This window comes from Opisthocomus hoazin, chromosome 15, assembly GCF_030867145.1.
Source record: "Opisthocomus hoazin isolate bOpiHoa1 chromosome 15, bOpiHoa1.hap1, whole genome shotgun sequence".
Lineage (NCBI taxonomy): Eukaryota > Metazoa > Chordata > Aves > Opisthocomiformes > Opisthocomidae > Opisthocomus > Opisthocomus hoazin.
The window spans coordinates 14,246,040-14,265,578 of NC_134428.1; the positions used below are offsets into that span (position 1 = coordinate 14,246,040).

Genomic DNA, 19,539 nt, shown 5'->3' on the forward strand with positions numbered 1-19,539 from the left:
AGAGGCTCTGAGGGAGTGCAGGGGGCTTTGGGGCATGTCCAGGGCATGTCAGGGTTGCTGTGCAAACAGAGATCACCAATATGCTCTGTTCCTGGCCTGCATTAACATGTACTGCAGCGAGGTGTCACACAGGCCGCTGGAGAATAGCTGCTCTTGCTGAGGAGATGGGAGGCAAGGTAATACATAACAGAACTCTTGGCTTATAAATTACAGACTGGTCATCGTTCCTCCCCAGGCTGTGAGCAGAGGGCATTACATTGCAAACAACAGAAGAAATGGTAGAACTTTAGTTATGGGTAGTTTAGGGAATGGTTAGAAATGGTGAGATATGATTGATGAATCGGGTCTGTTGTAAGCATAGGGCTTACACCCAAAAATCAGTAATGTCAGTAATGGGGAGTCTCTTCCCAACACCTCTAATTACTGGAATTTCTGTTCTGGTCTGTGAGAAGTGGCCTTGCTCCTCCTAATTGTACAGAGAGTGGAAATGGGAAAAGCGTTTTGTCAGCTGATTGCTTTTCGCTTGTGAACTGCAGGGAGCCAGTCTACCCACCTCGGCTGTTTGTTAGAAGTACAGAGTAGCTATATGTTATGTTGCCGCTGGCACCAAACTGGCCCTGCTGTGCCAGGTGCCCCCTGTGGAGAGTCACAAAGAGATAGCAGTCACCCGCATCAACACAGCCTCCACAACACCTTGCACTCCTGCAGTGGGTGCAAGAATTTGCTAGTTCAGGTGCTACTGAAGCCTGAGATCCCCTTCTGAAGCAAACCGCCCGGTGAAGCGAGAGCGGGCAAGTGTGTGCAGGCAGCCAGGGAAGGTGAGGCAGATGCTACAGCAGGAGCACCCGCTTGGTGCCATGTCAGGGCGCGCAGGGGGCTGTGTGGTCTTAGTCAGAGCCACAGGGCAAGTGTGTACCAGCAACCTGGAGGAGTTGTCCTGGGAACCCTCCTGCCTAGGGATTAATGCACCAAGCTGTGCCTGCCGGGCGGGGGGCATCCTGCCAATTCTTTGAAGCAGTTGGTGTTCCTCAAACCAGATTCTTCTCTTGGATAAGACTCCTTGCCTCTGCTTTCACAATGCTGCCTTGAAATCTGAGCAGCCTCCGCGCCTTAACTAGGCTGGTTAACCAGTCTGGCTTTTGTAGCTCGGACTTTCTCAGGCTCTGTTCTGCCCCACAGATTGGATGTGTCCCCTTTCTTTATATCCCTATATGGTAGACACTGCTGCCCAGGGCTCTTTGTGCCTCTCCTCCATCCCAGGGGCTCTTTTTTCCTCTATGTCATTCCATAGATGTCTCTGTTTCCTGCTCCTTATAACACCAGGCTTCTCTCATGCTTGCCATTTGTCTGGGAGGGAAGTAGCTCCAAGTGTCGTAGCACCAAGTTACGAAAGCCTAAGGAAAGGATGTGGAAGGGGTGCCACCAGCCATTTAGTTGATCTCTTCCCCCTCTTATGGATGTTTGAAGTTATGGTTGACTAAAGAAAGTGCACGGCTACAGTCCTCTCCTTGCCTCCCTGTGCTGCGGAGGCAAAACTGAATTGTGTTGACTCAAATGTGAGGGGTAAGACCTTGGCGACTCCTGCTGTGGAAGGGGTGTGAAGCAAGGGGAACAGGGCAGACCTAAACTGGAGAGACAGGTGAGCTCAGAGAAATAAGCTTGCTGCTTCTTTTGCTGAAGATAAGGTGGTAGCATGGGGCTGGTGATTGCTGCTGCTCCCAGGGGCCACCCCGCAGCAGTACTTGCCACTTCCCATATGCCAGCCTCTTCATCAACAGGAGCAGAAATCCAGAGCCTTGCTGCAGCCGCAGGCCTGGCATGGCCATTGCCTGCCAGTGGCCCAGAGCTGTCTGCAGTAGCCGGCTTTGCCTGTGCTATGGACCAGCCCAAATACAGTTGACTGAGCAATTAGTATTTTATCTGCGTCATTCTCGGGCTGATTTCTTTTGTTGCTCGGAGTTCTGCGGCGTGGGTAAGTGAGTGGGCACAGGGGTGTAATGGTGACGGCTGTTTTGTGTTGAAGCTTGGGAGCTCGCAGCTCTGATGCGCAGTATCTTCTCTTTGCTCAGGCTCTACTGCCTGAAGATTTACGGCCTGTCATCTCTCTGGCGCTTGTTCCGTGGGAAGAAGTGGAACGTCCTCCGGCAGCGAGTGGATTCCTGCTCCTATGACTTGGACCAGGTAGTGCTGGAGCGCCCGGGGCTTGCTGCGGGATGCTGCCCACAGGCAATATGATTCTAACCTGCTTCGGCTAATACCGAGACAGAAGCCACGGGAGACTCTGTGGTGCCCAGAACAAGTGCTTGCCCTGACACTCTGCATCTGTGGCTCTTCAACCAAATGCTTGGACTCTGCTCCTCTGCAGCACCCCTTCACTCCTCTGCGTGTTCAGGGGGCCTAATTCTAGCAAGTGTTGAGCACCTGCAAGGCACCATGGTGAGCTGCAGTGGGTGCTGCAGATGCTCACAGCTCCTGGAGCAGGGGAATGGGAATGGGGGAGGGAAGCAATTTAAAAAGTGGTGCCCAGCAGTGTTGCCACAGTAACAGATATGCCAGCATTTCTATTAAAAGGCCCCATTTCATTCACGTTGTCCTGGAGCCTGGCCTACACGTTCTCACTCACGCAGCAGAGGCAGTTTTTTGTGAAACACTGTAAGCTCTGAATTTCCAAAATGCTGTGCAAAAGTTCAGCAGAGCCTGAACTACTCCACACCGGCAGTTCCAAACATCACTAAAATAATACAATAATATTTGGTAACTTCCAAGGCCAGTGCCTCTCCCTCTCTTGCAACAGATAACCTTGAGCTTCTTACGCCACAGTGGAGGAGCTATTTTTCTGTTTCTTCAGTGATGGAAAAGTAAGGGCCTCTGTGCCAGGAAGGCAGTTTGCGTCAGGGCTCGATCCTTGTGTGCTTTGAGGAGATCTGGTTTGGCACTTCAGGCTTCATCCTGCTGCTCCAGAAGCGGTGGGAATTGTGTTGCTGGCCTGGTTGGGAAGAGGCATTCAAAGCAGACCTGAAAAGACTTTCAGAGATGTTAAGCAACTGCAGTGGAGTGACAGAGGAGGGGAGAAACAACTGTTGCGAAGAGAATGGGTTGGGTTATGATCTATTTCTGATTACATGCGTAAAGCTGGGATGTTGATCCACCTCTGTGACAGGGCTGTATTGGTTATTTTCTTTCATAATGTGGCCATGATCTCTTTTTGCAGAGGTGGCAGTACCGTGTGTCCCTGTGGCCTCTCTGTTCTCGAAGTGGTGACTGAATATTGAAGAGTCAGATCCCTATTTGTCATAAATCTGCATTTCTCCCAGTTGGAATTAGTTAGACTTACACCAACTGGGCTGGCCCAGAATAAAAATAGCTTTTTCTGTGGCCAGTGGAGCTAATGACACCTGCTTTCCTATGGATTTTTCTCCTTCATCCTCTGAATATTGCATCACCCACCCCAGTAACTCCAGCTTCTCTCTCTCCCAGTTTCCCACTGAGCAAGAGGCCAAAGTTCTGTGTCTGGACTGACCAGCTGGCTGCTGCTGCTGGGAATGTTTGTCAGGCAAATTTTGCCAGCTTTTCCCAAGCTGCTTGTTCCAATAGGACAAGGAGGAACAAAAATACTTCTCAATTCTCTACAAAATTCCCTACCAAATTCCTACTTCTCTGTACCCTTCCACCTTTTCCTGATGAAAACTGACCAATTGCTTTAAAACTTGCAGGGGTAGGGGGTGGACAAACAGCATGATCATGTAAGTCTTGTTCCCTAAGGAAGCCAGGCTGAAATAGGAAATCTTGAGTATTGTCTGTAAAGGGAAAAATGCTGTCAGGATCCAGCTTATTTATCTTTCCAAACATACTCTTATAATAAGGAGCATTCTAAAAAGGCCCAGTGAGAGAAGAAGTACCAAAGATATTCAAGGTAACAGCATTATTCACATAGGGAGTAAAAAAGAAAAATTAAGGAGACTTGCAAACTTTCATTGTCTCACAGTTTCCTATTCTTTTGTATTTATTTTATTTTGCCATTGCTGTGCTAATGATCGTTTGTGTTTCTTTTTCCCCCAGTTATTTATTGGCACTTTGCTATTTACAATCCTGCTGTTCCTTCTGCCTACAACTGCACTGTATTACTTGGTGTTTACCTTGGTAAGCTTTAACCCTTGAATATAGTCATATACTGTCTTCTGAGACACTAAAAGAAGGTTTCCTAGTTGTTTACTGTTATCCACAAAGAAAACATACATTTGTCTGGGTGTCCTAAGAAGGGCTGTCACACAGCCCCTGTAGGCCAAGCATGGAATTCAGGATATGTGTTTGTGTTTCTGCAAAGGGAATTCCCAGCAAATCTGTCAGTGGGACAAGATGTTCCCCTCTCCTTCACTTGGAAGTCATTTTTTATCTTTCCGTCCCATGTCTGGGTTGGCGGCCCCTCTAGCTTGATCCAGAACTTTTTTTCAGGAAATTAACTTGCTGTGTTAAATGCTTTCAGCCAGGCTATGCTCAGCGGGTTGGACTTCTTTATATTACTTTTCTTCCCCCAATATGACCAGTCGTCTCTGAGGCCTGCTTGGAGTAATATCTTCTAATAGACAGTGGCCATCACATGGCTTTTTCAACATCATTTTTGAGTCTTCCCTTTTCACATGAACTTTTCAGCAAAAATAAATGCCATCTGACAACAGGAGGTGCTTTCACCAGGGGACAGAAAACATGGAGCAGGAAGCTATTTTCTGACTGTTTTGCTCTTGCTTAGGTGCTCTGCATGTGGTTTCTTCAGGGAGAAATAAGCTACTTAGGTTCACTGTTGGAGGGAGAAAAAATTACATGCACTGATACACAGTGACGGAGTTCGCTAGAAATGGAAGCCTGAATTCTCCCTTTTAGGCTGTGGCTGTTGGAATAGCTGTCATGTCCTTGCAGGTCACAGCCTATATGACTGTAGGGGCTTCATTTCAGTTACACCCATAAGCTAAGATTGCCAGGGAACCTCACGCAGGGTCTGGATGCCCAGCACTTCCAGACATCAAATCCGCTTTGGGAGACTTTAGCTTAGCACACAACAGTGTTAGACTGCAGATCAGTTCATGAATTTGCAAGTGTTGCATCTCCTGTTTCTCCAAGATTTCCTTATTAAACCGTTTCTCTGTAGCTCCGTTTGCTGGTGGTGATTGTGCAAGGCCTGATACACTTGCTAGTTGACCTGATTGACTCTCTGCCTCTTTATTCAATCATCCTTCGGCTCTGCAGATCCTACAGACTCGCAGGTAAGTCCTTCAGCACTGCACATGCAGAAGTTCAAGGATTTTTGCGTAATGCATTTAATTTTGATGCGATGGTTAGCTTCTGGATAGAAAGATGCAGCGATGGCAGGAAAGAGCCTAAGACTCCAGTCATGCAGTTGTCCATGCTGTTAAGCAGTTACTGCAGGATGAGGATGTCAATGCAAAGAGATCTGATGCTGAAGCAGAATCAGGAGCACCTTTACAAAGCGTATGGCAACTGAAAGTGGCATCCAAACAGGCACTATTATAAATGAGTTCATCTTTTGATTCCAGTTCTAGTGTACCAGGTTACGTAAAACTTAAGAGTTAAAGGAGCTGTTAGCCTTGGGGATTTGGGCTCTGAAACAAGCCAAATTACAAAAATACTTGGAACATCTGCTGTTTCAAAGGGCTGGATCTACAGTGGCTGTGAATCAATGGAGCTGCTTCAGTTCTGTGCTGACTTGACTAACATCCTGAGCTGAGATGTTTGGGTTAATTTCAGCGCTCTGGGCAGATTTCAGATAATCGGTCTCTTTTTGGGACTGTCACCATTTTGAAACTAGTCATTGTTTTTCCACTTTTGGTAACCATCAACTATGGTTGGCATCAGAGTAAAGTGTCATTCTGAAATGGGCTGAACTCTCAACAGCTATGATTAATCTAGTTAAAATCAAGCAGATCTAGATTATTATCTTCTGTGCATTTAAAAGAGCATGCAGGAGGAATTTTAAATATAAGAAAGAGCTTGATCATCACTAAACCAAGGCTAGTCATCAAATGCAAAGGAAGCTTGAGGCAATCGATAACAGCTTTGTCTGTTACAGAGGTGCCAGGCTTGATTTTGTTACCAGCTCTGTTTTCCATGCGTGCCTTCAACAGGTTACTATGAATTTCCTGGCAGATACTTCTTAACCTTTCAGGGCTATCTTTGGAGAACAGGAGATGCTGCTGAAGAAAGCTGATGCAGTAAACAGCGGGTCATAGGATAGAAGGAAATCTTGTTGCCACTGAGAGATAAGGCCATATATTCCCATCAGTCTTAGGTTACTTCTCAGTTTTGTTTAGTGAGCTATCTTCTGCAGGGTAATGAGTGTCCGCTCAGGCAGAGGATTGTCTTCTCAGTTGAGTTTGCTACCTGACTTACTTTCTTTGTTGGCTATTTGTTTGCTCCTCCTAAACATTTTAAGAAAGAGAACACTGCATTGCCATGCTGCCTGCAAGATGAAGAGAACTCTCTCTGAGAGTTTCTGCAGCCTGTGTTCCTGCTGCAGCACAAAAACATGTCGCTGGAGTGGTGACAGATGGAGCAGTTAAATCAAATTCAAAGGACTACAGAGAGTACACATCACTTGATGTCCTCACTGCTTAGGTTTTGCCTCCCTTTTCAGACTCAGAACTTGGATAAGACATCCTCTGGCATATCTTACGGCAGCTGATTTTACAGGCACCATAAAGATGGCTGTACCAACAGGAATGGATAGCTTTTCCTGTCAGCAAGGGTTTAGTAGAGTGGTTCAGTTCAGTTCAGTCATGGCATCTGGCCTCGAAGTTATTTGACTCAGTTTCTGAATTGACAAAGTGTTATATTGATGAAGCCTGGGCCAGGATAAATGAACGATCCATCCACACACCAGAAATAAAATCTGTGTTTTCTTTCCACACATCAGAAGTTAAATACTTTGGACTTTAAAAAGCCTTTTGCAAAGCCGGTGTTCTCTCTGCAAGAGTTCTGTCTGCCCAGTGTGAGCTCAAGGAATGCCACCTTGGTTGGGATGGGTACACTGTGATGTTAATTTAGTGTGTGAAGTAAAGCATAGCAGTGAGGTCCAGGGGTCTTGGGCTCTGGCCACACCGAAGTTACCAATGTACTGTTTGCTCATGCGCAGGTCAGTTCATTTTCTGTCTACTTTTCTTTCCCTTTTGCCCAATACATAGATATTCACATCACAAACTTCGGGGCAAGCTTTGTCATGGTTCTGTAGGACCTGTCAGAGTGGTGTCTCCATGGTTACTGGAATACAAACAAGGAATGAGCTTGGTTTAGTGTGCTATCATGTGAAACAAAACAAATGGGTTCATGTCCTGACCTCTCTTGTGCCATCAGTGATGCCTGTGTACAGAAAAAGCAGAACCCTAAGCTCTGGAGTTGGCTGGCAATCATGGAATAGTTTAGGGTTCTTCTCTGCTAGAGTGATATGCAGTAGACTGAGCCTTCACGCTTTTTCTGTGAATTGCTCAGACTCCTGAGCATTGTAATAATCTATAGGTCATTTTAAAATAAATTTATTTGTAGTCTTTTTGTGCATGTATTTTTCTAGAAGTTCAAGATTCTTGAACAGTTAAATAATCTAATTAATAGATTCTTGGCTTGTAGCTGTAGAAGGGAAGTGTATGGCCATGACCTATTGAAACAGCATTTTCTGGTCTAATGGAGTGTTCATAGGATAACGCTCCAGATTGATCAGTATCTGAAACTTCACTACCCACTTGTTTCTGTCTCTCTCTGACAAATTGCCTGCCTGAAAAGTAGTTCCTGGAATGGCTTAGACACTTCCCCATAGCCAAAACTCAATGAATCACGTTGAACACTTTTTGTCATCCAGCACATTTGCTTATTGAGACCCAAAGTACTCAAACATCTTTTTGAAGCCATTGGGGAAGCCCATGTTTCAATATAATCCAGCAAAATGCCTATAAATCCTTCCTGTCCTGCACAGAAAAGGCTTTATGATCTGGGGAGAGAGTTTAACCAGAGCTGTCTGCTAGACAAGAGTGTGCTCTCCCGGGACTAAACTGTATAATTTTAGTTAATTCAGAGCTTGAGGCAAAAGAGAAAATGTTTTGGTTTTTAAATGTGCGAGAGTCACATAGATACTACAGCAATGAGGTTTACACAGATTGAGTTTTATTTCTATTTGTTCTCCTGAGTCGCTGCTTGATCTGTGGCAGATCAATTCATTACTCTTGCCTCATCTTCTTACTTGTAGAAAGGAATAATAGGGGCACACTCGGATGGTACAGGTTTCCAGAAGATGGATTGGTTTAATTTCTGTGAAGTGATTTGAGATCTTTCGAAGAAAAATGCCTCTCTAGTCCTAGTTGTTACCTTTGTTTGAAACATTGCATTAAATGTTCATGTGCACTATATCACCGTTCGAATCCAAAATCTTTCCTATTTATCTTTACAGTATTGGGAATGTAGCAAATCCAAGACAAAATATAAAAGTGGCTGGTTCCATGGGGTTAGTAGTGTGTAACAAACATACGAATACTGGGATTAATAGGCAGTGATTGCTTTGAAATGTCTTTACTGCCTGCAGGCCAGCCACTTTCCTCCCCTGGTCTGAAAGAGGGAGAGGTTTGCACATGTGCTCTATCCACATGCGCACAAATTAAAGGTGAATTCTCTGCCTGCTGTTAACATGGAGTTCCCACTCTGATGGAAGTTTGGGAAAAGAGAAAGATTTTTCCAGTCTCTTTGTCATCATCAGGTCTGGCTGTCCTATTTCTAGGCTTTGTGCTTGCTTTCTTTAGGACTGCGTTTTCAAGCTGGAAGTCAGAGGGCTGCTTTTAATGGAACTAAGAGAAACACATTGTTTCTCATTACGCTTAAAACCACTGTAGAGAGAATCTGTGCTTCCCGTTGAAGATGTGTAAGAGTTCAAAAATCAAGAAAGGTTGAAGACTCGGTTTCCAGGAAATCAGTGCTCAGCCAGCGGAGCTGAGCAGCAAATGGTATGGCCTTTTCTCCAGCATGGATTTGGTTTCCTTGTTTTGCTTCTTTTTCAGCTGGTGTGAAGTTCAGAGTCCTTGAGCAGCAGGATGGAAAACCTCTTCGACTCCTTATGCAGGTGAGCCACTTGTGCCCTCTGTGACGTTTTCTGCTGCAGGCTTCGCCTCAGACTGACCCCAAGGTCCTTCTCTCTTCTGTAACAGTTCTGAAACTGGTCCCACTGAAAGGCCCCACTTAAATAATTTCAGCTTTGAAATGCTGAAACAAGGGAAATACATTTCACATTGCAATGGCTGGCTGCTGCTTTCTCTTCTTTTTAATACCCTGCTTGGGCCCTCTGTTTAGACAAAATGCAGAGTCCTGTATAGTGTGAAATGAAATGTGAAAGGAGAAACATGGAGCTCTGTTAGTTCAGGAATTAAGGCTTCACATCATTATCACCTCGCTTCCTGTCTCTGTGCAGCTTCACCTTGATAATTGCTGAACACTGCGAGAAGCGAAAGGCGGCCGCTAAACCATCCAGAGTGAAAGACAGTTCAGGGCTTGTGAAAGGTCTTCGTCTCCAGATGTGCTGAAATGCCTTAGCTGCTCCGTGGTGCCGGCAGGCTGAGTGCATGGGCAAGACATGAGAGGGAAGGGCCTACTGTTCTTCTTGGGGTTGCTCTGGGAGGGTGCATGGAAAAAGGTTACCTGTGCTTTTGTAACCTTGCATTTCCATGCTTAGTCGCCAGAAATACTAAGGGAAATTTTTTTCTTAAAAGAAATTATGTTACGGGAGCAGTGAAGTTCTCGTTACACTTTCAGGAGTGATTGTGAAATTTCCATTTCCTGACTTCGCAGGACTACCACCATATCACAGGGGCACTTATCTTACTCTTTGCATGCTAGAAGGAGAGTCTGCAAGTAGGGTATAGAATTTGTGAAAAACACGTGGACACTGGGGGCTTGTGGGGGAAGGAATTAACTGCGGCTTCCCATTTATTTTCTTTTTTTGCATCAACGGTCCAGCCCTGTTTCAGCAGAGGTCAGATGAGCAGGGAGCCAGCACACCAGCTAGCAGCAATTCAAAAGGAAATCCCTTCAACAGATGTCTTCTAGGGCAAAGCTAGCATTTCCTAAGCGTGCTGTCTTCCCATGCTGTTTTCCCAGTTCCTGTGTTTCGGTGGCGTAGTGGTGTAAGAAACAAAATCTGTCATTCTTCATGGCCAGAAGGCTACATAAAAAGGAAACTAAACACCAAAGAAGGTGCACAGAAGCTGAACAGAGAATTTGGCATCAGTGTGTTTGAGAGATGAGGTGGATAGCTTCTCCAGAGGAAAAAGATTACAACTTCAAGAGTAGAGGCAGTGAGTCATATGAATGTGATGAATTTTCCTTGGACCACTGCAGAATGATTCATTTGCTATGTAGAATGTAGTATAAGTCATCATATCAAGAGGTGTAAGTGCTTTAGTGGATGTCTCCCTTGGCCTTCTGTTCAAATAATAATGAGCAGAGTCAGTAAAGGCACTTTTTCTCCCTCTTTGTGCTGGTGGAAATGAAAAATGGACTTGTGTCAGAAATCCTGCTGAATATACCACTTTCTGATAGGTCTTTTGAGAAAACAATCTAAAAAGCCTATTTTTAAGTGACATGCTAAAAAGTCTTATTTATGGTACATGATGATATTCCTTTCTAGAAATTTTACAGTGGCTTAGTCCCCTTCCCATATGGTAGCCCTCCAGAGCGATACTTGATGGAAGTAAGGCTGTATGCATGTGACTGCCCAAAATATTTTAAGCTATAGGTAAGTGACACATTCACAGCTGTCCTTTGGGGCACTGGTAATGGGTTTGAAATCAACAGTGCTGGTTTTGAGCATTCACATTCAGCTTGTGGTTCGGATGAGTGATTATTTTTAATTTTTGAGATAGTGTCACCAGAATGCAAAGTCCAGGCACAGGCAGGCGGAGGCCGGGGGATGGTATTTCCATTCCGAATGCTACCTAACTTTCTCCAGGAAGTCTTACATTGTTCAGTATTTTCATTAGTGTTTAAAATCATTTGTTTTAGTGCACAAGAAGAAATATTTCTGGCAGTGTGGCTCATCTGAACCGATAGCCCAGTGAGAAGACACGGATCAGTTTGATTCATCTGTATACCTTCTGCTAGAAGTGTCATCTTTCACAGTAATTGCTTTGAAAAGGGTTAAGCAAAAGAGGAAGGGAAAAGGGAACAGCTCCATTATGAAACAAAGGATGTATATTATATCAGGGTATACTATAGCTTTGGACTACAGAAATTGCATAAAAGGAACTCATATTTCCACTTCCCTAATAAACGGTTGATTTTGTTTTGTTTGTTTGTTTCCATTTATAATAGGAGAGGCAGATGTGTATATTGTGCTGGGCGTAAAACCATCTCTTGTTATTTCTCAGTAGGCAAGTGTTACCGCTCGGTATCACTGCTCTGCTTAGGGATGATTTTCAGCTAGAAATGTTGTGTCCAAACCTTCCAGCCCACGTAGCTAATAGTCAAAGGAACATGCACTCTGTGTGTCCCTTGTATAGCAGCAGTTCCTATCCTCCCCAGCATGTTTTCCCTTAAAACATACTGGTTTGCCTACAGCTGAGGAAATAGGCAGAAATAGTTACTCAAGTTTTACTGTTGTTTGTTTTGGGGGCAGGTTTCCTTGGTCTTTCTTTTTTTTTTTTTCTACTTTTTTTAATTTTAGCTGCCTGTCTATGACCGCAATGCGATGAGGCTGGCTATAGTCGTGCAGAATGTCCCATAAGTGGTCGATCTGTGGTTGATTCTTGGCCTGCAGGCTGTAGAATGTGTTTGAAATATGAGCTGTAGGAGTTTGGGTTAGACATACCTCAGGTGGTATGAGCTCTGCTCTTCATTTCGGCTACGAATGTTCATTTTGATTGCATTCAGAACTAGCTTCCTGTGAATCTGTTTGGGACCCATTTAATATCTGTTAACGAGTCAGCGTCCGGCAGCTGGACCATGCTGGGTCTGGCTGTTGTTTGGCTTCCCTCAGCCTGCATGTGCTGCTGCCCTGGCCTTTTCCCGAACTTCACAGGGATGCTTCTGTGTACAGGCATTTTCTCCTTCTGCTTCAGCAATGTTGTACATTGAAACTAATTTGACCAAGGTCTCCAGGATTAATTGTAATGAACTCTTTGCTTAATCATCCTTTTCCAGAGTTCTGTCTTTGTAGGTGTGCTCAGTTCGTCCTCCCCCTCTCCATGAGCACCAGACAGCTGAAGCAAACTGGTGGTACAAGCAAACTCCCAGAAAACTGGTTGCTCTTCAGTGGACAAAAGAAATACTCAGCTTTGTGACAAAGTAGTGACTGTCTGCATGGGTTTTGCTGTCTCTCTTTCCTTTTTGTGGCTGGATTTTCTACTGTGAATTACAGTCTCCTTTCACGCAGATGCATGGTTGGTTCCAGCACAGCTGGACCATTTCATTACAGGAGGATGCCCTTCCATTTCTCCCTACTGTCCAAACTTCCTCTAGCTCTGTAAGTCTCCTCACCTTGGCATCTCTCATGGTCTGTTTTCTGAGACCCACCGTTTCTGTGTAATCCATTTACTCTTTTGGAGACAATCTATTGCTGTGCATCCTTTTCATACATCAGATCTTGGCCAGACTGGATCAATCCTCTGGGCTTCACCTATCTCTCTACCCTGAAATGCTTCACTGAACTGAGATTTTCCAAAGTCTAATGTGTGTCTGTTGCCCCTTGTCCAGCTAACACGTCTCTCTGCCTCCCCCATCTTCCAAAAGACCAATACAGCAACTTTGTGGCCATAATCAGAGGCCATGAGCTTTCATAGGCAGAGACTCCAGACATGGTCATTTTTGGGATAGTGATTGAAATCAAATTAAAAAAATATGAACTCAGCCATGGAGACTTAATTTAAAAAGGTAATGAGCAGCCCTGCATGGCATTATGTGGTGTGCATCCTGTTCTGCTAGGACTTGATTCCACTAGGTGGATATCAGGTGATAGCAGGTTTAGCTTAAAGCATAGCTGTGGGCTGAGGGCTTAGCACATTAACGCAGTAGGGCTGTAAAAGATATGGCTTAACTGGCACATTATAGAGGAGTTCCGAAGAGTCACAGTGCACCCTCAATGGAGTATTGTTGTCTGCGATGGGAGACCCCATCCCTCCAGCCTCTCCAACCTCCTAAGCCAACAAGGTGACAGTTCCACACCCTTATATAGTAAGCATCACTCTCAAATCTTCCTGGGGCTTGTGTCTGCTGCTCTGGTTGAAAAACATTCTAATACTACTCCTTGCCAAGCTCGATTTGTTAATGTGTCGGGATGTTGTAGAAGGCTAAACAGCTTTAGCTAGCCAGAGAGGGATTCTGAGGCTTTGAGAATAGCAGCATGGATGTTTTGAGGCCAGTTCAATGCACACTTGCCCTCAGCTGCCTCTGTTTCTTACTACAACATATTTTCATTGCTGCTATCCCTCTTTCTTCTCCTCGTAGATCAACCCACTATCATACAGCAGTGTGGTACAGACATACAGGCTGCCGACCTACAGCTGTTACCCTAAGGATTCCTGGACATCTCTCTGCAAGAAGCTGTTCCTTGGAGAGCTAATCTACCCTTGGAAACACAAAGGAGAGAAGCAGGACTAAAGACAGCAAAAAACACAGCTTGAAAGACTTGGTCAGAAAAATGTATTGAATCCTAATGCTTTTGGACCAAAGGTATCTCGGAGCCAGCAGCTGCTGGATCCCTTTAATTAAATTTTGGTAATGTGGGAGGGGCTGAATTTTTAAGGCAAGTATTTTTAAGCATTATTTTTCAACTTTCCCCTTCCCCTGCACTGTGTTTGTGTAATGTGGTAATGATTATTTTTTAAGCAAAAGGTTAAACCCATCAGTGCCTCATGGAACCAGCATTTAGTGTAATCGAGGAAGTACCTCCCGAATGGTTTGGTGAAGTATATGTCATAGAATAGTTGGGGTTGGAAGGGACCTTGAGAGGTCATTTAGTCCAAATCCTTCTACGTAAGATCACAGGGCTGTCTTAAAACAGCCTTCGGGTGGCTCAAAGCCACAGTGCTGAGGTGCATTCTGCCAAAGGGTATTTTGCACCCTGGAATGCTTCAGCCTTCAAGCCAGCTGATCAAAACCAAGATGGAGGATCAGCTTGTAGAGTCATACACTGAAAACTGTACAGCGGGGTTATCTGGATTCATAGGACATTTATTCTTTTCCTTTTGGGTGATCTTGGACTCACCCCTGCTGCAGCACCAAAGGATGTGTTAAGCATAGAAACAGCAGGGCTGGAGGCCCAGAAATACAGACTGCTGTACATTTGTGCCTCTATGGTCTCACCTGCATTTTTTCAAAAGCAAATAGTGTTCTGGGGAGAGCTGAGCCCTGAGCTGACACCAGAACTGAAGCACAGAGCACACAGCCTCAGACACCGGGCTGCTCGGGTGTACGTGGCAGCAAGCCATGGTAGCTGAGAGCTCCGGGCTCTGCCAAGGCTCAGGGCTTCTTCACTTAGCTGCGGCGTACAGCAAATACCAGCTCTGGCTGGTGTGTCTGCCAGAGGACTGCAGCAGCCCGGCTGGTTATGCAGCTCGACCAGCTCAGGGAAGCGTGTGCTGCGCGCCCTTACAGGGTCAGTATATCCCCCTGTTTCTCAGGGCCCAGGTGAGAGCCTCGTCGTGTGGTGCCTCATCTTTTGCACTTTCTGATAGTCAAGGAGTTTTTAAAGTTATCTCAGATAAGAGGCATTTGAAGCCCCTTCTGCCCCTGAAACTGTAGACACGTTTCTCCTAGGAGAGTTTTCCTGCTTTGGATACTACCTCCACAGTGCAGCAGTGCTCAGCTTTTCGGTGTCCCGGTCTGATTGTGTGCTCCTTTTGATGCAAGTCTTCTATCCCCTGTCTTGGGGAGAGTGGCTCTGTGCACGAGAGTGTGATGTCCCACTGGGTACTTTGTTGTTGCGTAGACATTTACATACAGTCATTACCCAAAAGTACACTTTCTCCAGGTCTGCTCGCTCCTCTTGCCCCAGCTGAAGCAAGGATGTAGCATCGCTGTACCCTGCTGCCACTTTGCATTCCTGAAGTGACTGAATTAACTGGCAGGTGAGAGGTGTGCTGGGTCCTGCCCCCTTCTTCCTCTGTCTGTTCAATGAACCAAGGATGGAGAAGGAGGAGGAGGATGTGTTGTGGGCTGTGTTGCTCAGCCCTTCTCTGGTGGGCTGCCTGCATATTCCAGTGGGAGTAGGTGGAGGTAAGGCAAAGTGCCCTGGGCATTAGTAGCCTTCAGCCAGCACTTCTACTGGCAGGATATGATGTTTCCCAGCCTCGTGTTTCATCCATGTACTTCAAGATGTCACAGGAGAGAAGGGGTTATGGCCCCAGGAATGCAGGCTGCTCTAAGATGTCCATTGCCAGATATATTTGGTTATCTGTAGGTACTAAAAGCTTCTTGTGGTGCAGCCACTGCCTCTTCAGTCATAGCTGGATCAGAAGAAAATGAAGCTCTCTAGGCAGGTGCTTGGTCCAGACATTCCTTAACAGGCAAACACAGGAGCTGCTGACAAGGTCTTGCAGTTCTCTTAAGAACAGTGTGAAGGGAGAGAGTATTACACGGGCACTGCTACCAAAAGAAGATTTCCTATTATCTTAATCCAGGGAAAAAGAGCACATCATTGAAGAAAGCAAGATGGAAAAAGCTCCCCAGTGCCACCACTGCAGGCTCCAAGTGGAACATCCCTGACTGCAGAAGTTGGAGAGATAGGTCTTTGTTGTTCTTGAACGATCAGCGCTTAAAAATTGTTTACAAATACAGTATCCTCTTCTCTTGCAATATCGATGCCCAAGTAGTTCTCTCCACTCTAGCTGTGAGTAACTCCAGGTTGTGATCCATTTAGTGGATGAATGGTCTGAATAATATTTCTCACTTTAGCTTAAGTCAGAGTCATGGAGACCCATCCTGACCTGGCACTCAGCAGAGCAGATTTACACTTTACCTCCCTCTCATGTTTCCACTGGAGCTACTAAATGATATTCCTCCTGCTCCCTCCCACGCCTGCATAGTTTGATTTACTAACTGCTGCAAGAAACTATTATTTTTGGTATTGTGAAAATAATGTTCCTAATATCCTGGCTTTTAAAATCTCTCTGTGAGACCAAACAGCTCACAATGATCCTACTCCTGGCTGTTGTTTGGGATCAAGTGACCTGAAAGCCCCCAAGACAGCACAGAGCCATGAAAACCAGCAAATGTGACTTGCTTATTGGGAACCTGCCAAACACGTTAGAAGTTCCAGCGTTGGGTCTGTTTACTAAAGGCTGATACTGACTACGGGGATGGAGAGATATCAAACTGAGAAAAAGCTTCTCCTCAAATCCTGAGTCTTCTGCAACACAGAGGACCTTCAGGAGTCCAGCTGGGAAATGACAGCCCTTAAGGGTGCAGTTCTCCTATGTCTGGCAGAACTGGTGCCTGAGCTGCCTTACTGTGTCTCATACTTGGCGTTCTCTGTGCCCAGGATGGTATCTGAGCCTATGAGTTTCTTCTGCTGGATATTTGCCATGTCTCCTCTTCCTTTCCAGTCGCTGCTGTGAAATAGTCTTCCCCCACCCTTTTCCGATTCTGCGCAGACATTACAGCAACTTAGCAGACATCCTGCTCAGGAATGTTTGACCTTATGTCATCTTTCTAATTAGAAGTTGGGATCAGCATCATCTTCCACAGCAGTGCAGACTGGCCTAGCGCTGGCGTTTCCTCAGGGAAGAGACTGCTGGTAAGCTTATGGCTCTAATTTATCCTCAGATCCACATTATCCATATCATTCCTTGGATGAGAAGTAATTAGAGATTTCAGATCTCCTCTGGTTCCTACCACATGCCCCTTCTAGCAGGCAACAAGCAGTCTTTGCCAACCAATATTCAAAGACTGTAATCTTGCAGACTGTTTTTAATACTGCATTTCCTTATCATTATTTCTTCCACCTTGTGGTTCCCAGTGCTGGCACAACACTCGATGTGCCACTTTACGTAGGCATGTTTTTTGTGGAGGAAAACATGATTCACTGCATGCAAAACTCCCTCCCAGATAGAAATTCTGCCTTTGAGAAGTACTTTCCTAACCAGAATAGCATGTGATGGTGCTGAAAGGAAATCTCAGTAATTACACTGCACGGAAGGCTCTGGTTATGGTTTTGGGAGTTTTCCCTGATCCTGCAGCTGGACTGTGCCTTGTTCTGCTGGCACGTGTCAATATACAGGCCCACAGAAAGAGTGCTGCGTGTATGTAGAAACCATATGTTTACTTACACTGTTGGGAGTGTAAAGCAGGAAAATCTCCTGCGTTGTCATCATGCAGATAATGAGTTGCTTTCCTTCTGCCCTGTGCTGCCTGATCCTGCTGCCACAACACTTACCTTCTTGCTTAACTCAAGCCCTTACTGATTTACTCTTTGTGCTTAGACCTGCTGATTACACCATCACAGATTCACAAACTGGTGGAGGTTAGAAGGGGCCTCTCCAGCTCATCTGGTCCAATCCCCCTGCTCCAGCAGGGCCACCCAAAGCCAGCTGCCCAGGACCATGTCCAGATGGCTTTTGAATATCTCCAAGGATGGAGACTCCACCACCTCCCTGGACAACCTGTGCCAGTGCTTGTTCACCCTCACAGTAAAAAAGTGTTCCCTGCTCTTCAGACAGAATTTGATGTGTTTCAATTCATGCCCACTGCCTCTTGTCCTGTCATTGTCTTGTGCTGAGCTAGGAGACACCGTAACTCAAATCTTTTCAGCGAATTTGAAGATTTGCAGTCCCATGTTGTCTGTGTTCCTGAGCAGTCGTATTCAGGGACTATCCAGCAGTCCCTTTGCCTTTTGGGGTGTACCTAAGCCCTCTACGGTTAGGGAGGGTTGCCTGCTTGTGGAGTCAGATACCTGACCTGCTCTTTGCCAGCTTTTCTGGACCTGGTAGCAGAGAGCGTGCTTGCTCTCCAGCCAAACTCGCTGCCTACATTGAGCATAGAGTGGAAACTCCAGGGAAGGTGAGGCAGAAACCCCTAAGCTGGCAGCGTTCAACTCTGCCTGGATCGGGGAGCTGCCTTTGTGCAGTGCATGAGGCTCTGCGTGGGTAATCGGTGGCAGCGCGCTGTGAATACAGATGGGACGTGTCTGGATCTCAGCTGATCCATCCACATGACGTGAGGCCACAGGGCTTACCAGCTATCTCAGGAGCTTCTGGCTTCTATTCCACTGTGCGGGACAAACATGTTCACAGCAATCCAAACCTTGTGTGGGCAGCTGATCTGCCTTTCCGGGAGAGAAGAGTGTGCCCATCGCCTCTGCATCTGGCTTACCATTTTGCGTTGGGAGTGGAACAGCTGCTTGCAAGAGTCTGTCCCCTTCAACGCTCAGCTGGCAACCTCACCTCCAGTTCTTATCCACATCTGGACTTGGACCTCAAACCGAGAGTGCTCAAACTCCCATTTACTGTCTCAGGAAGCTGACTAGGAGGAGGGTACATGCAATTATGAATGCTGCAGGTGACAGAATGTAAAGCCTTTATTTCCAGGTGGGTGATGAGGCTCAGGAGCAGGTGGCAGTGCTGGGTGGCTGCTTGCCCGAGGAGGCACCAGAGCCAGGGCCCCGCTCTGCACTCACTGGGGGTGGACATCTCCCATCTGCACTGATACTTAAGAAGGATCTGGCACTGGGGAAATTCATGAGACCTTGACAAGTATTGTAGTGAATCCTCCTACTTATAATGTTTTCAGTTGTTAAATAAAGTATTAAAAAGAGTGCTGAAACATTTGCAGTTTAATTAGAAGTGTGTGTGCATGCGTGTGAACCTGTAAATGATGAGGAAGTTTGATGTGCTGGTTAAAAACCACCGGCACATTTTCTCTTTGCATTCACGTAAACTACCACGTGTTAAGCAGGAGCAAAGTGCTCGCATGGCAGCAACACACTTTTTGTTTTAAAATGTCATGTTTAACACCATTCAAAGGTGACTTCCTTCCCACCACAGCCCTGATTTAAAACGCAGCAGTCTGGATTACCAGTCCAGGGAACAACCCCTGGCTTAGTAAACAGAGCTGCTTCATGCTCATCATGGTGCCGTCTCTGCAGGCAGAAATGTCTGGCAGGGCGACGGCGATGCTAGCAGTGCCTGGGTCGGGGGTCCACACAGCTGGGACCAGAGGGGCTCTGCGTGTACCCGTTGCAGGTGCTTGTGTTTGAGAGTTTGGGGTTGGAGATCTTTGTTCTGCTGCCAGGTGTGGGTTTTTTGGTTAATTAAACCTTTTAATCAGAACTTAAATGGATTTTGATTACACTAGAATAAAGGTGTTGGGAGAAAAATTGAGCTCTTCCCTCTTGTTTAACTTGCCACCGTGGGGACCGGGCAGGAGGCTGCCAGGGGCTCGGCTTGTCCGAGCTGGCTGCTCCTCCCGATCCTGGGGCCAGCCAGGCAGTTACTCAGTCTGTGCCCTCGACACGCACAAAGTATTTCCCCACTTCTGCCCATGTTGCTGTTCAGCGTGAGGGGCAGG

The 19,539-nt window shown here is 46.0% G+C and overlaps 1 protein-coding gene across 5 annotated transcripts in view; it reads left to right on the plus strand.

The window, feature by feature from the left end:
* Nucleotides 1-19,336, plus strand: part of PIGQ (phosphatidylinositol glycan anchor biosynthesis class Q) — a 38,101-nt gene extending 18,765 nt beyond the window's left edge. For 3 of the 5 annotated variants that reach the window (XM_075436490.1, XM_075436487.1, XM_075436486.1), the window contains exons 7-11: nt 2,070-2,181; nt 4,060-4,140; nt 5,144-5,258; nt 9,048-9,109; nt 13,483-19,336. In XM_075436490.1, coding sequence (XP_075292605.1) covers nt 2,070-2,181; nt 4,060-4,140; nt 5,144-5,258; nt 9,048-9,109; nt 13,483-13,635 — 523 coding nt within the window. In that variant the 3' untranslated portion in view covers nt 13,636-19,336. Of the gene's footprint in view, nt 1-2,069; nt 2,182-4,059; nt 4,141-5,143; nt 5,259-9,047; nt 9,110-12,180; nt 13,455-13,482 lie in introns of those variants that run through there. The other 2 variants (XM_075436488.1, XM_075436489.1) reach the window with 2 other exon arrangements.
* The last annotated feature ends 203 nt before the right edge of the window (nt 19,337-19,539 follow it).